This window comes from Colias croceus, chromosome 14 (assembly GCF_905220415.1).
Source record: "Colias croceus chromosome 14, ilColCroc2.1".
Lineage (NCBI taxonomy): Eukaryota > Metazoa > Arthropoda > Insecta > Lepidoptera > Pieridae > Colias > Colias croceus.
Genome location: NC_059550.1, coordinates 10,136,565 through 10,151,898, shown reverse-complemented (window position 1 = coordinate 10,151,898; position 15,334 = coordinate 10,136,565). Strand labels below are relative to the sequence as shown.

At 33.2% G+C, this 15,334-nt stretch overlaps 1 protein-coding gene and 1 non-coding gene across 2 annotated transcripts in view; one reads left to right on the top strand and one right to left on the bottom strand.

The window, feature by feature from the left end:
• Window positions 1–15,334, bottom strand: part of LOC123697373 (dopamine D2-like receptor) — a 194,768-nt gene that overhangs the window by 76,460 nt on the left and 102,974 nt on the right. The window contains exon 2 of the mRNA XM_045643865.1: window positions 14,286–14,827. Within this exon, the coding sequence (XP_045499821.1) occupies window positions 14,286–14,744 (459 nt within the window). The 5' untranslated portion in view covers window positions 14,745–14,827. The remainder of the gene's footprint in view (window positions 1–14,285; window positions 14,828–15,334) is intronic.
• On the top strand, window positions 392–463 carry Trnap-agg. Its single transcript has one exon. It is a non-coding gene; the product is annotated as a tRNA-Pro (tRNA).

The window sequence follows — 15,334 nt, the reverse complement described above, 5'->3', positions numbered from 1 at the left end:
TTATGTTTATTTATATTAGGTACTTACCTACTTTAACACATTGTAACCCTGAATGTAGGTAGCCTATTCACAACAAAATTACTGAACTGATATTGATAGATTTTAGCAAAGTTAGAACGCTACCTCTTCTATAATAGGGCTCCCGACGTGTTTAAAATAAAGTAAATAATGTATGGATGTTTGTTACTCTGTCACCTTATCGGATTTTTATGAAATTTTGTACGAAGATATAATTATTATAATCTGGATTAGCACTTGTGACGCCGCGGATTTTACCTAGTATATATTTTGCTTATAGATATTATTATGTATGAAAAACTCTAATAATTATAGTTAAATAATGTAATAATTATTATTCTAATTGTCTGCTTTTTTAACAAATTTGTCAACCGGCTCGTTGGTCTAGGGGTATGATTTTCGCTTAGGGTGCGAGAGGTCCCGGGTTCAAATCCCGGACGAGCCCGGATGATATTTTATTTTTAGCAGCAACTGTGCCGCAATGTTTCACCCGCGAATAAACATACATACACATCTCTCTTTATAATATTTTTAATCGAATTACTATTTTTGAAAACATAATTCTATTCCTTGCTATTTTTCTTTTAGTAGAACGAAAGATCCACGTTTGTATGGGATAAACAAACATCACGAAGGATTGCCAGATGTACATAAACTTGTTTACCGCAAACCAATAAATGTTTAATCGTGTTTATATTGTATCCCGCGGCTTTGCTCGCATTATGTTGTAGGTATATTTGCTAACCACACATGGATTGTGTTAGAAATAGATTTGATACTATTTAAGTGTTACTTAGTGTTAATGTATTTACAGATTACTTACGTGTATAATGTTGTATTTATTATAGATGTATGAAAAACAAGTTGCTTGACCCGGCTTCGCCTGGGTTGAAAAGGAATAAAAATTTATATTTAGCCTATGTTTTTCGGTCAAGCATGCTAACTAAGTAGGTAATAAAAGATGCTAGAAATGGCAATTTTTTTTTCATAAATCTTAATAAATAAACCTTTCACCTCTAATAAAATAAACAGGCCGTAATCACCAACTCATTAATATTAATAAAAATATTAATATACATAGGTAAATAAAATTATAGTTATGTAATCTTTCCATGCTTATAGGTAATGTATTTGAATAATATTGGTCACACTTGTATCAGCCATCTCTAATTAGTTGCATTCATGCAAATTAATATTATGATTTAGTTTGATTATCTGGTATAGATTATACTGTGTTAGGTTGACCTCAATTTCTCTGATATAATTATGAATTTTTATTTTTTACCATACGGCTCTACTTTTAGCTCTATACTGTAATTTTAGTGCTTCAAATCATTGAATTTTTTTTTATTTAAATTTTATATTTGTAACTAACGCTCGGTACACCTTTTTAGGAAAGGATTTCTGATAATTATTATCTTATTCCAAGCGGAGACAAATTCAATAAACCAAAAATTATTAAAATCCGTTCTTCCGTTCTTGTATTAAGTTGACAATACAGGCACACGACACAACTAATACGACTAATATTATATACGAATACATTTTATAGATTAGGTTATTAAATGAAAAGAAAATGTGCATTTTCATTTCAATTAGATCAATACATTAACTGGATACCATTCTGGACCATTGTCTAATATTTCCAAAAATCATAAATTTCCTTACAAACTATTCATATTTTACAATCCAATGCCATGTACCGACTAACGTGTGCTAACGTGACATTACAAAAGCCACGAAACATGTCGTTTTGGCGGGTAATGTTTACGTGTGACGTCACCGCCAGACCATTCGACCGCAGCATACCGCGGTTACCGGACCGGACATTGGCCAATATAGGTTGCTATAGCAACGGTAATGTGCGAAAAATGTATGGAAATATGGGTATATGAATGTATACTATGGATTGTCAGTATAGTTCTATCTCTACAATGAGGTATAATACCTAGTAGATAATAAAATGTAATTTTGAATGTTATAAATGTTATTATGTTACTGAATTGATATCTAAAAGTTTTCACTAATAAAAGGCTTCATTGTTCCTGACATAAGCTATACTTTATTTTGTCCATAGGCAACTTTGACGACATGTACATTTTATTCGTTTTATTCCAGACTAGCTTCCGCCCGCGACTCCGTCCGCGCGGATGTCGGTCTTTGCGTGGATGGTTTATTTCTCCATTTTGAGTAACTCGGACAATGACATCTTATAAATATCTATTGGACCCAAATACGGCTAGGTCTATAATAATACGCAACGTGTGTTCGCGGTACCTACTACAGAACAACGTCTATGGATAACTGAAAAATTGAGATTATTTTTTTTTCTACGTATTTTTCCAGGATAAAAAGTATCCTATTTTACGTCCAGGAAAATAAGGTATAATTATACCAAGTTTCATCGAAATCGAACCGGTAGTTTTCACGTGATGTCTTCACATACAGACAGACAGACAGACAGACAGGCAAAAATTTTTTTAATCACATATTTGGGTTTGGTATCGATCCAGTAACACCCCCTGCTAGTTATTTTTTCAATATTTTCAATGTACAGAATTGACCCTTCTACAGATTTATTATATGTATAGATCAATCTTGATAGAGCTGAGGAAATTGACTATTAATATTACAAACAGGAACGTTTAAATTGTCTTTATTACGAATACTCTCAACCAATTTAATGATTCTATCACCATAAAAAACTACATTATTCCCGTGGAAGATAATAATATCCTATTTTTACTACTAAGTAAGTACTACTAGTACGAGTATACTCTAATATGCTAGTTTTCATACACTGACCAATAAAAAATATTCCATTGCTAATAAATAAGTTTTCACAGAAATTCAAACTCTATTCATTCAACTAGACTTCTCTTTGAATCGTCCTATTTATATGACAATTAGGAATCACTGGTTCGTAAAATATTGAGAGGCGTAAAGAAACTCCTGTAGTTGCTTTCAAATGGGATTATCCGTACTGCAGACTTTATAGCGGGGCAGTGAGATAAAAACTTTATTAAATCCATACTAATATTATAAATGTGTTTGTATGTTAGTCTTTCACGTCAGTACGGAGTGGTTTGTTGTTATGTTTTTGTGTCTGGAGATAAGGATTGATACAGGTTAGTATTAATTTTACTTACGTAGGCGAAGCAACGGGCAATCACTAGTACATGCTACATAAAACTTTTATAATCTACAAAAATAAAAAGCATTATTTTTATATCTAAAGAATCCTTAGTACATTCGTTCGTAATCGAATATTCCATATTTTGCGTTGTTTTTTGTAACGGAACAGTAATTCGATCTCAATATTACGAGATCCATCCATCATCTACGATACGACGAAAATCTAGCCTTTATCCATAAATGCCAAACAAATTGACACTCCTATTAGGATAGTAGTGTACTAATGTTACATTTCAATTAGGATTCTTTTACTATTATGTGCCAAGCACACGTGTCAGAAGTTAAACTTCTTTGGCAAGATTCAAAGATACCACAATCTTCGCCTTACTCCATGACGTGACGGTATTGCCATGACGCGACCTTGAAAGGACAATGGTGGGCCCACCTCTCAATAGAGGTGAGAAACTCATGAATGAATTGGTATTTTTATACCGAATAAAACTTAGTATTACATCAAAGGTTAAAAGTCAGTACTTTCGGAGTTATACTGTCATAAAAGTGATCCCAATCCCTGCAATTAATTATCGTAGTTTACTTCAATATATTACCGAATAGTGTTAGAACCGTATTACATGTAAATTATTAATTACCGTAATAATTATATTATAATTTACCGTATTAATTGATCGAAACCAAGTTGGAAGAAACGCGATAACACAATATTATTGTACTGCTTGACCGGACGGCGAATTGTAGGTACTTGCGCTCATATTTATAATATCTTTGATTTGGTACCTAGGAGTTGGGAGATATCAACCATTCCTGGCCCCCGCGGCTTTTTTAAACGATGTAATTGTTATCGATGTACAGGACGACGAATAAATCTTATTTAAAGTGAAATACGTGTATTATTACCATTGTACCTTATAAAAATACATAAATAATAAGTTAAGACGCCGAATGCAATGGTATATCACATGTTACTATTGCGGGGTGGGCCCAAACTCCATACATTTGTTTCCCATTGTCCTTTAATTCTCAACCTGCCTAAAGAATTATCACTTCAAAATTAGTTCTAATTCTCAATCATCTGTTTCTATATTAATATACAGTGCCAGTTATCTCACATGTATTTTAGAGTGTTTCATCCGACGCCCTTGTGCATGTCGCTACCAGGGTGAACCTTCAGTTCACCCCCGCGTCCGCGTTAAAATGTAGAAGCCCTTCTGGCTAACATTGAGAAACACCTTACAAAAAAAAAAAAAAAGTGTTTCATCCAAATAACACGACAATACATATTATATTATCGTTTTGTACTAAAATGTGAATTTGTAAAATGTATCTCTCATCACGATTCGTACAGCAAAATGCAAGTGAGAATTGTTAGAATATGTCCTATTTCGGGCGGACAATCCTATTACGTACAAATAACGATATTAATGTCTGTTATTTAGATTCACACAACTCGTGCTAATAAGAATACAAATACAAAACAAATAAATACCACAATATACCACATCCAATCCTTACCAACTCAATGGAACGATTTTCTTCCCGATAGGAAGCCTGCCTGCGAATGCTTTAATAAGTTTAATGCATTTCTTTTCTCTTTAGACAGCTTTTTCTTATCGCTCTAAGAAGAAGGCTATTTGTTAAGTCGTTTCACGTCTCTTGAAATATAAAAGGAATACAACGAATTAGATATGCATAGATGCGGCATTTTTATTTTTTGGTTATGTTAATTTTAACAAAAAAATCGTGAAGTTTTTTTTTCACACGAGGAAATCGCAGATTTCAGAAAGCTGACTTAAGCTGTTGGTATAATAAGTTTATTTTCTCTCTTCGTGTAAAACGTAGTAAAGCTAACACATTTTTAAAGTTTAGACGCAGAAAGGGATGAATTAAGTTAAATGGTAATAAGTGTGGTAATAAGAATGGTATTTTCAATTTTGATTGTATTTTAGTTCTGTAACTAGAAGTCAATAAACTTAAATTTTTAATTTACTCGGTTGGTAGGATTGTAACGTATTCTCTAAATAGAGCCCAGAGGCTTCACTTAAGTGATTGCACACAATAAACTGATTGGTTCTAAGTTTAACTTACAGTTGGATAAACGGAGATTGCACTTAACCATTAGATAAATAATAAAACTACTTTACTACAATCCCATTAAAAATGTAATAATTTCATCACTGTCTTTTGCGCTAAAGAATATGAATTATTTCGAGCACTATGTCGTTTTGTAACACATGGGTATCTCTTTACATAAAAATATGTATGTTTCATACACACATTTATTAGGTAGGTACTAAATAAATATTTATATATTTTAGTTAGTATCAGTATCTAGTAATTAATAAACATATATTATATTATGTTTGTTCATTCATCTTCACTAGATATACTTCTAAATAATATCAAACGATACGTTACTTAATTAACTGTTTAAAACAAAACTGGGCCACTCGCACAATAAAGGAGTAGCGTGAAGACGTGCCAGGAGCCATAAAGTGCTGGCCATTTCCATTCGGTGCAGAGTTGGAGACTGGAGTGACAAGCTTTGGAGCGTGGTACAAGGCAAGGGTTGTTCTGTGAGCGGTTCAGTTTGTATGAACGTTAATTGAATAGAAATAATTGTTTTTTTTAGATTTCAGATAAAAAATGTTAACCGTTACGCGCCTGGCAGATCTGAAACATCAAAATTATTTTTTAAAAGTAATATTATGCAGATGTACCATCATATTATTATTATAGCATGGCGACGCATCACCACGCGACGGCATGAGCCGCCGCGGTCGCGCCAGAAATCAGTTTCATTTGCGCCTGTACAGTCATGTTGTACAATAATCAAAATTGATTTGGGCGAAAGTTCTTTCGTTTAGTATGTTAGAATTCAATGTTGAATTTTAGCTGGTGTTAGAGACAATTTTCGTATCATTAAAGATTTTAAATCTCTGGTATTATTATTTAATATTTTATTTATTATTGAATCCTGTAAAAATCACTTTACAGTAGAAAAGTATCTTGACTCATTTCTAAAGACATTCAAAAAAACAACACGCTTCAATTTCAAAACTTGATCCGCCATTTTCATGCTAGAAAGAGACCATTGCCTCCGTTATGCTAAGGGCAAACAATAAAAGAGCAGGCGTCTTTTGAAATACAGTTTATTGTGTTTTTTTTCTTTTACGACAATTACCTAATGAAAAGAGTGTAAAGAAAATGAGTTAGCGTATTAGGGTCGGTGTCCGACTGAATTATATAGCCGGTCAAGTGTGTGTTTGCTTTAAATTTTATTTTTTATTTTATTTGAACTGTGGTTTGAATATTTTTGTTTTGTGAGTGCTGGTAAAGATGGATAAGCATCACAGTTAAGTAATATCCTTTTTTTACGTCAATAAGATCAAGCTTCTTAAGATTTTACTACATCGCACATTAATAAAGAACCATACAATTATTGTAATTGAATTAAATAAATATCTGATTATTTTCACCATAGATATTAATTTACTTATGGCAATGTATAAGCACATATTATCAGTATGGCACAGGTAGTTCACTGGCAACAATAGTTTTTAAGACTATAAAATATTGATGTATGTTGTTTGAGGGAATCTCTACTATATAGAAAATTTCAGTATTTCCTAAGTATAGCGCCTACAACATACAATTATAATTATCAATAATATAGATGTGAGGAAATCTCAATTTCCTATATTTCACAATCCAGACGAAGAGGGACCGAGTAAAAGGAATTTATCTTGCTTTCTTTAAAATTCAATATTATAGCGTAACCTATATATTATAATTATCCACTATTCTGAAATTTAAATGGGCCATACAATTACGTTGCATTTCAGATATTTTAATATTATATTTTAAATGCGCCATTGGCGAGAGTCATTATCAACGTGATGGATTAAAATTAAATGTAACACTTTTTTATTATTTAAGTGTCGGTTTAATAAATGTAGAGTCACAAAATTAGTCAAAATTTTACACGTTATATCATTGTTATAGATTTTATACCTATTTTGTTAACATTAAATAATGCGTATTTAAAAGATTTAATTTTGTTTTCGCAGTAATCATGGTTAAACTCAAAAACTCAAACTTATAAATCTTGAAAATTGATACAGAATATTGTAGAGACTCAATCTGGGTGAAGTCAGGGTGAACAGTTTTCATTATAATATAAGCTTAAAGGTACCTAATATTATGTTCTTCTCAGAATATGAGCCTCGTATCATATTATGTCATACCCACCAACTTCGAAAATGTTCGTGCTACAAATACCTTATCTATTACGCAAGATATTTTGAATAGAAAGCACAAAACGAACTTAAACTAAAAAACATGATTTTATAAAAGTTGTCTTGAGAAGCAAGGATAAAATCCAATTAAAATTGTTGATAAAAAACAGGAGAGTTCGCAATTATTAGTTTTTAAAACACTCAAGGTACTGATTGCTCAGCTGTTTTGTCACAGAATCTTTACCTGCCTAGTTTTAGGGCTGATTTTTCAATCCTTGGTTAAAACTTATTCATAGAATAACGTATTAAACTTCCATTTATAAAATGTATTTATTAATTAGTTAATTAGTAATTGCCAGTATGTGACACAGTTTACGTGACAATTTAATATTATCGTGTAATACTTTATTGGACAGGTAAGTTTTATCCAATCCACGAAAAATCGGCCTTTATAAGAATAAATTTGAATTTTATAAGAATGATTTTTCAATTCATCACCTGCAACTGATATGAAATCTAGGATAATTTATTCAAGAGATTTAAATTTCTGTAGATATGTTGAATAATGGTATTCAGGTGTTACTTTCTTTGATGCATGAAATGCACTTATAGTTGTCAAAGTAAGACGTTTTGTACGTGGAAATCTTTGGAAACTACTTCATCTAACATGTGATTATTAACGGTAAATTTTGAAAATTTGTATGTTTTTGAAGGGTAATTTTCAGACGTAAATACGATCGCATCAGTACTATTAACATAAAGCAACACTATTCAAGAAATAAAAACGTTAACTACACATCATAATGGCACCAGGAATAGCTAAAGTCGCTAGCTGACTGCTGAAGACACAATTAACATCATTCACTATTAAAGCTTCAAATTATAGGGGCTTCATCACGCATGACCAAATTATCCCAGAATATTCTAATTATAAAACTTACTTAAGCCTGATTCCCACGACATGTTTGCTTCACAAACCCGACCGCGCCACACCATACCACATGCCATGGGAATCGGCGCGCTTGTGGTCGTTTGACGATGTTTGCCGACGCATGTGCTATCCATCGGAAGTCGGTAAGATCAAAGGTGCGCGCTTGGCGCGGTGCGACGGCGTTGGTCGACGTCCGTCGGGGCTTGCCGTCTATAGCGCGTCATTGTTCGGAACCGTACGATAATTATTATTATCGTACAAATACGTCATCTCTTCAACGAGCTGTAATATTTTTATTTATACATAGTTATGTATTATGTATCATGTATGATATGTATGTATGTAAGTATATATGTGTATGTATGTGTATTTATAGCATGTATTTATAGATATTGTTTTTACTTATTTATTTATTATTAGGTATCTATTTTTATATATATACGTATATATGTATATGTACATATTTTTATTTCTTTTTTTTCTCCTTTTAAATCAAACACCACCCATCTAATTTTAATTAACTTAACGTATCACTTAACATCTTGTAATGACCCACAGATTAGGTATTAGTAGGAATGACCGTCCACCGTGCTCGCCAGTGCTTGCCATACGCACACATGCCGTGGGAACGCTCAGTTCAAATCGCGACGGATGGCGACAAGCGCTAGTCGTCTGCCAATGCTTGTGAAGCAAACATGCCGTGGGAACCCACCTAAACACAGACACAGTGTCCAAGCGTGAAGCAATCAACACTCCCGATAAACAAAGGGAACAAAGAAATTATAGTAAATTCAGTCCCAACCCTAGCTAGCATGTGGTTTAAAATAACGTCGATTAAACACACCACTGGAAGCCATATTTTAGACCGAGGTTCGACCCCAATAAATTAATATTCTCAAACAGCTGGCAAAATATGCCCATTAACTCGAATCGCGTAAAATTTTTGCAATTCAAAATAACATGCGTGCTTGTATGGATTATTTTAATTTTGTATGAAGGACGAAATTTGTGTGGTGTTCGCATGTTTAGATTGTTTGCTTGTACGTGGTTGTACGTGTACGTGTATAAGTTATATATATAAATCTCGTGTCACAATGTTTGTCCTCAATGGACTCCTAAACCACTTAACCGATTATAATAAAATTCGCACACCATGTGCAGTTTGATCCAACTTGAGAGATAGGATAGTTTAAATCTCAAATTGTTTTAGAGAAAGCGGGTGAAGCGGGTAAGCTAGTTAATATTATATAGCAAACACGTTAAAAATATTGTTTGTATTTAATCTATGTGTATTGTGTACCCACTAATTTAACTGTTGCTAAATTTGACAGATTTTTTTAAAAAAATATACCTAATCAATTAAAAAGAAGACGACACTGATTTTTAAGAAAAACATCTGATCAATTAAAAAACTTGACTAAGCTTTGAGGAAGGTTATAACGTCTTGTTACTCTCAGATGTGATAAAAAGAAAAATACGCAAAAACAGGGAATAGGTAAACCGCTCGACAGGCGTATGTAAATGTTGAACATAAACATTTTCATTTTTCAATGTGCAAACCGCGCGAAAAAACTTCAAAGGCTCGAGGATTCGACAAATATATTTTTATTAGAAATATTTTATGGTCTCTGGAAATTGATGTGTCTATTAAAAGTTTATGATTCTTCCTTGCCTTTGGTTGTAAAACCCTCCACGCGTGGAAGTCAATACAAAAATTGTATACAGCCAACAATTTTATTGCTAATGTCTTATTTTCGCAGTGGAGCGGATTTTTATGGGTAATTTTGCCAATTTTTTGGTGGGCGATTTTTTTTAATCAATCGATGTTTGTTGGAAATAATGCTGAGTGTTCGAAGTTATTCGATTTGGTTTATACAGTGTGCTCTCTGTTATATTTATACAGTCTGTTTTTTTCATACCAGAGTTTAGGCTAGGTTAGTTATAAGTATATTGACTTATTTTATTACTTCTGCTACACTTGGTCTACCGGCTTGGTTTATTTTTATTATACTAATTATTTTAAGTTATGACATATTAATAATTACAACATGTAATGTACATCAAGACCAGAAGGGAGTATGTTACATAAGACTTTGGAAATGTGATACTATAATAAAAACACCATAAATAAAGGATCTTTAATAGATAGGTATATGTGTAATATTATGTACGTATGAAATTGCAGAATATTCCATTTCAATGAATAATGAAAAATTACCTTACTTTGATTTTAATTTGACTTTCTTGTACGCAAAGCACTTTATCACCATCCATCAAAATTACAACGGCCTTCGTCAAATTGTGTAATGATACGCGAGTCATGATAGTAATATCAAGAGAATATTTAAAGAAAATAATAATATTAATGAACATTTTGTAATATATGAGAATTTTTTTAATTATTTAGTAAACTAGGTACTTTATGCATGAAGAAGTCAATTTCCTAAATCATGATAATCTATAGCCACAAAATGATCATATTATATTATGTTAAGATACTAATAAATTTGTTTCAGTCAATCCAAATGTAATAATTCAAATAAGAAATAAACTCAAATCACCAAACGATAGCCTAGATATCTAACAAACTACTAAAAGTAACAGACACGAATAAACAACCAAAACGGAATACCATAGAAATCTACATTAAACAGATACCTAAAAGACAATGACAAGCACGTAAAAATCAAAACCAATTTCTAGGGCCATTGATCTCTCTAATGATCCCAGAAAAGGACTACCTGGTGAGCATCTGCCGCCAAAAGAAATCGGAAAGTTGGCAGTGCGCCAAAATATAGGATATTACTTTAAGATCTCTTGAGAATAAACATGTTCTAGCTTCGTAAAATTAAAACTTGATAATATATCCTTGTGTTTAAGGTATGGATCGGTCATTTATAAGTGGTAAGTCGATGGTTTATTGGTATGGTTTCAAAGATCGTAAAACAAAAAAAGAGCGTTTGTGCCGAGCACACGCGTCAGAACTGAAACTTCTTTGGCAAGATTCAAAGATACCAAAATCGCCTTACTCCATGACGTGATGGTATTGCCATGGCGCAACCTTGAAATTTTACTTTAACGTGCCTAAAGAATTTTCACTTGAAATGTAGGTACCTAGGAAATTAAATTTTGAACTAAATTACGATGTGCGCAGAAATTAAATCTAGGACAATTGTGTTGGAAACTACATATCTGCCCACTTCGCTCGCTTTCGCTGTCGTATATCAGCCGTAAATTGAAGGAATACCTAAGAATAGGTGTTATTTCACTATAATTATACTGTATTTCAGGCCTTTTAGGTATTTCCGTTTCAGAGAATAGTTTATGTCCAGCTCCGCCCGCTTGCACGATACCTTACCTTTGTGCTGAAATTCATTAGGAACTCTTTAACCACACGAATACAAGAAATTCGATTGCTAAGGCCGGTTGCAGAGCTTCACCGACCATCAGTGCGAACGTCAGTCGGGCTTGTCATATGTATGGAAATTCATAAAACCGTTCATAGCTACATCGACCATACGCACGCGTATTTCCATACATATGGGTTCGAATCCCGTATGGTGGATTTATATTCTTTAAAATTCTCAATTCTTAAATCACCTCATAAAATACATCTATAGCATAGTTAGTTTTTCTAATATTATTAGAGATAAGTGCCATAAATTCATGATTGAGACATAATATAACTCATATACCACCATATCCTGTCAAAAACATAATATCGTAGAGTACACGTGACATGCATGATATAAAAATAACCAGTATTAACGGTTGACCTTTACCGATTATTTTTTCATCATCTTTATGGTTTCCTATTTATAGTACAGTAGAAATGATATCCATCTAACAAATGTGTGGTTAATGCTTCCTTTAGCATATTATGTAATTAATGATATAATGGAAAAAGGAGCTTTATAACAGTTACAAGGAGAAAGTTATATTGCATGATAATATATAATCTGACTGGCTGACCGGTTGGTTGGTTGGCCCTGCTTTCCAAGCCAGAGGTCGTGGGTTCGATTTCCGCCCGGAGCAAATATTTGTGTGATGAACATAGATGTTTGCTCTGTGTCTGGGTGTTAATTATCTATATATAAGTATTTATTTAAAAATTATTTATTTGTATGTTTATCAGCCATCTGGTTTTCATAACACAAGCGAAAGCTTAGTATGGGATCAGATTGTGCCATGTGTGAAAATTGTCCTGAAATATTTATTTATTTATTTATTTATTTATTTAATCATATTTTGATGCGTTCAATTTATATTGGAAGTAATAAAAAGTTCTTAAGTTGTTGGTCACTAAGTCATTTGAAAAAAGCATTTATATATACCTAACTTGTTCTTCTAACAAGCCGAATCGAATCAGCCTATATACATTAAATGAAAACTTTTATTTAAAAACAAGAAGCAGACACTCCAACCTTATCTATTTACAAAGATAATCCAACAAAATTTCCTTTGGAAAGCCATACATTTCTGAACGCTTTTAAATCGTGAATGATAGTGATGAAGTAAATTATAGCGTGTCACGTTCCCACTATATTTCATATTTCAAAGTGCTCCGTGAATTCTTTATAGCTTTTATATTCTGAGCGATTTGAACACATTTACATTGCAAAGTTACTTTTGTATTCTTGTTGGTGTTACATGACGAAACATTTGTAGGTTTGTTTGATACTTTGATTTAGTTAGGAAGAGTAAAGTTAGCTTATTAAGAGAGGAAAAGATATATTTTACTTATCATTGATTCATGTTATTGTTAAATATGTTAATCCTTATTTATCTGTCTTGGAACTAATTAAATTATATCCAAAATAGAGCCTTAGAATGTATAGCTATGGATAGATATAAATTTGTATAATTAACGATGCACATTAAAGAGCTAGCTAACACATTTATTCAATGTCAAAAAAATACACGTGTCGCTTCAGTATTATATTAGTAATCTAGATGTACACTAATTAATTTGGACGGACAGTTTAAAAGATATTACGATAAGATTGTCCTAAATGCAGCGCCATTAGTCGCTTACAATGAGACAGCGCGGCACGTGAAGCAAAATGTAGCGTTGGTCCAAGCAAAAGGGCTAGTTTTATTGTAAACTAGCTTTCCGCTCGCAGCTTCGCCCGCTTAATCTATAAATGTCTAAAACCTAATACATTATTTACTATAACTTTTCCCTTGAATCACAGAAAAACCGTATCAAAATCCGTTGCGTAGTTTTATAGATATAAACATACATAGGGACTTAGAAAGTGAGTTTGTTTTATACTATGTAGTAATAGGGAAGCGCTTCACCACAATCTGCCCAGATGGTATGATGGTAAGCTAAGATATGGCCAAAGACTGAACGCTTCCATAGAGGGTGCTCGTTCACTCTACACTTGAAAACCCACACACTCGTCTGGTTACGTATTACTATACAGATAATATGTATAAATAATTCTATGATGTAGTTTTTATTTTGACACCACGCAGGAGAAGTCACGTGTGGAGCGAGTGCTGTAATATAACGTATATTAAAAAAAATGATTAAATAAGGTTTACATTAAACACAGTTTTTTTTTCAATTTAGCTTAAAAGTATTTCTGATCAAAGAATCTTCCTTAAAAAAAGACTTGATCGTTTAAACAGTAACCCATTTAAATGGCTAATAAATCAATCTTTTGCGGTAATACTAAAGAGTTAAGAGCAAAAGTTGGGCTTCGAGAGCCCTTCACGATAAACTCTTGAACCTTTGAGTTCGTATGGACAAAAGGAAAAACCCTTAGATCTAATTTCGCCTTCGAAGGGATGTAATGAAACGAAACACGGCTTGTTTGTTCTGGGAAAGTGTATTTTTTATCGGTGGGAAACGTAGCTTTTGAGGTATTTTAAAGGCAAGCTTCAAAAAACATTGACCTCTTGATAAAATGCTAAATCTAAATCTTACGCATACGACTTACCAAATAATAAACTCCAAACGGCATCACCACGACCGCCACTAACAGGTCAGCAACCGCCAGACTCACTATAAAATAATTGGTCACAGTTTGAAGCGTTCGTTCGCGCACCACACTCATTATCACTAGCACATTACCGAATAGAGTAAAAAACGGAAAAATCAATAGCAACAACGCCCACAGATTGTACTGCGGGACCACTTCCACCTTCCCGAAACACGAGATATTAAATGTCCCATTGAAAGTGCAGTTCGAATACACATCGTTCAGGACTTCTAGAGTTTCATTGTGCCCGCTGAACTCGTGACTCGTATTGCCATAGAAATAGTCGCTAAAATCGTCTACCAGCATCATAAGCTCGCTGGGATCTTTCGTCTTGTTGGCATGGTTGGGTATTTTTCCGGTGTCAGGCGGTCGCTTAGACGGGTATAGGTGCGGGCTCGTCGAGTGAGGAGTGGTCATCTCTTCACATTATGTTATGTTTGCCTTGTAATTGTATCGTCGTGTGTCCATAACTCTTATTGCTTTTCAGTCTTTGGGTGAGCCTGTAACAAAAGAGAAAAAGTGAGTTTTCATCGCAATAGATTTGCTAATTTCAATCAAAAATGTTTATTCGGTTAGATAAGCATCCATTTCTTGTAATCATAGCATTCATTCATGAATTTCTACTATTAGTAACATAACTATTCGAATTAAGATGAGCTGATCTTCTTGAGCCTTTATAAAAATATTATACAATAGGTAAGCGATTGACCCATATTGACCACTATCCCGCCTTATGTAAAGCGATGACGTGATATATGAAACGTCAACTTTTATAGAAGTAATGTTACAATTAGTATCATAATCTTTAATATATATAAATCTCGTGTCACAATGTTTGTCCTCAATGGACTCCTAAACCACTAAACCGATTATAATAAAATTCGCACACCATCTGCAGTTCGATCCAACTTGAGAGATAGAATAGTTTAAACATGTAGGTACCACGGGCGAAGCCGGGGCGGACCGCTAGTATTATGTAAAATCGGCTACAGAGATTGTGCTCTTTT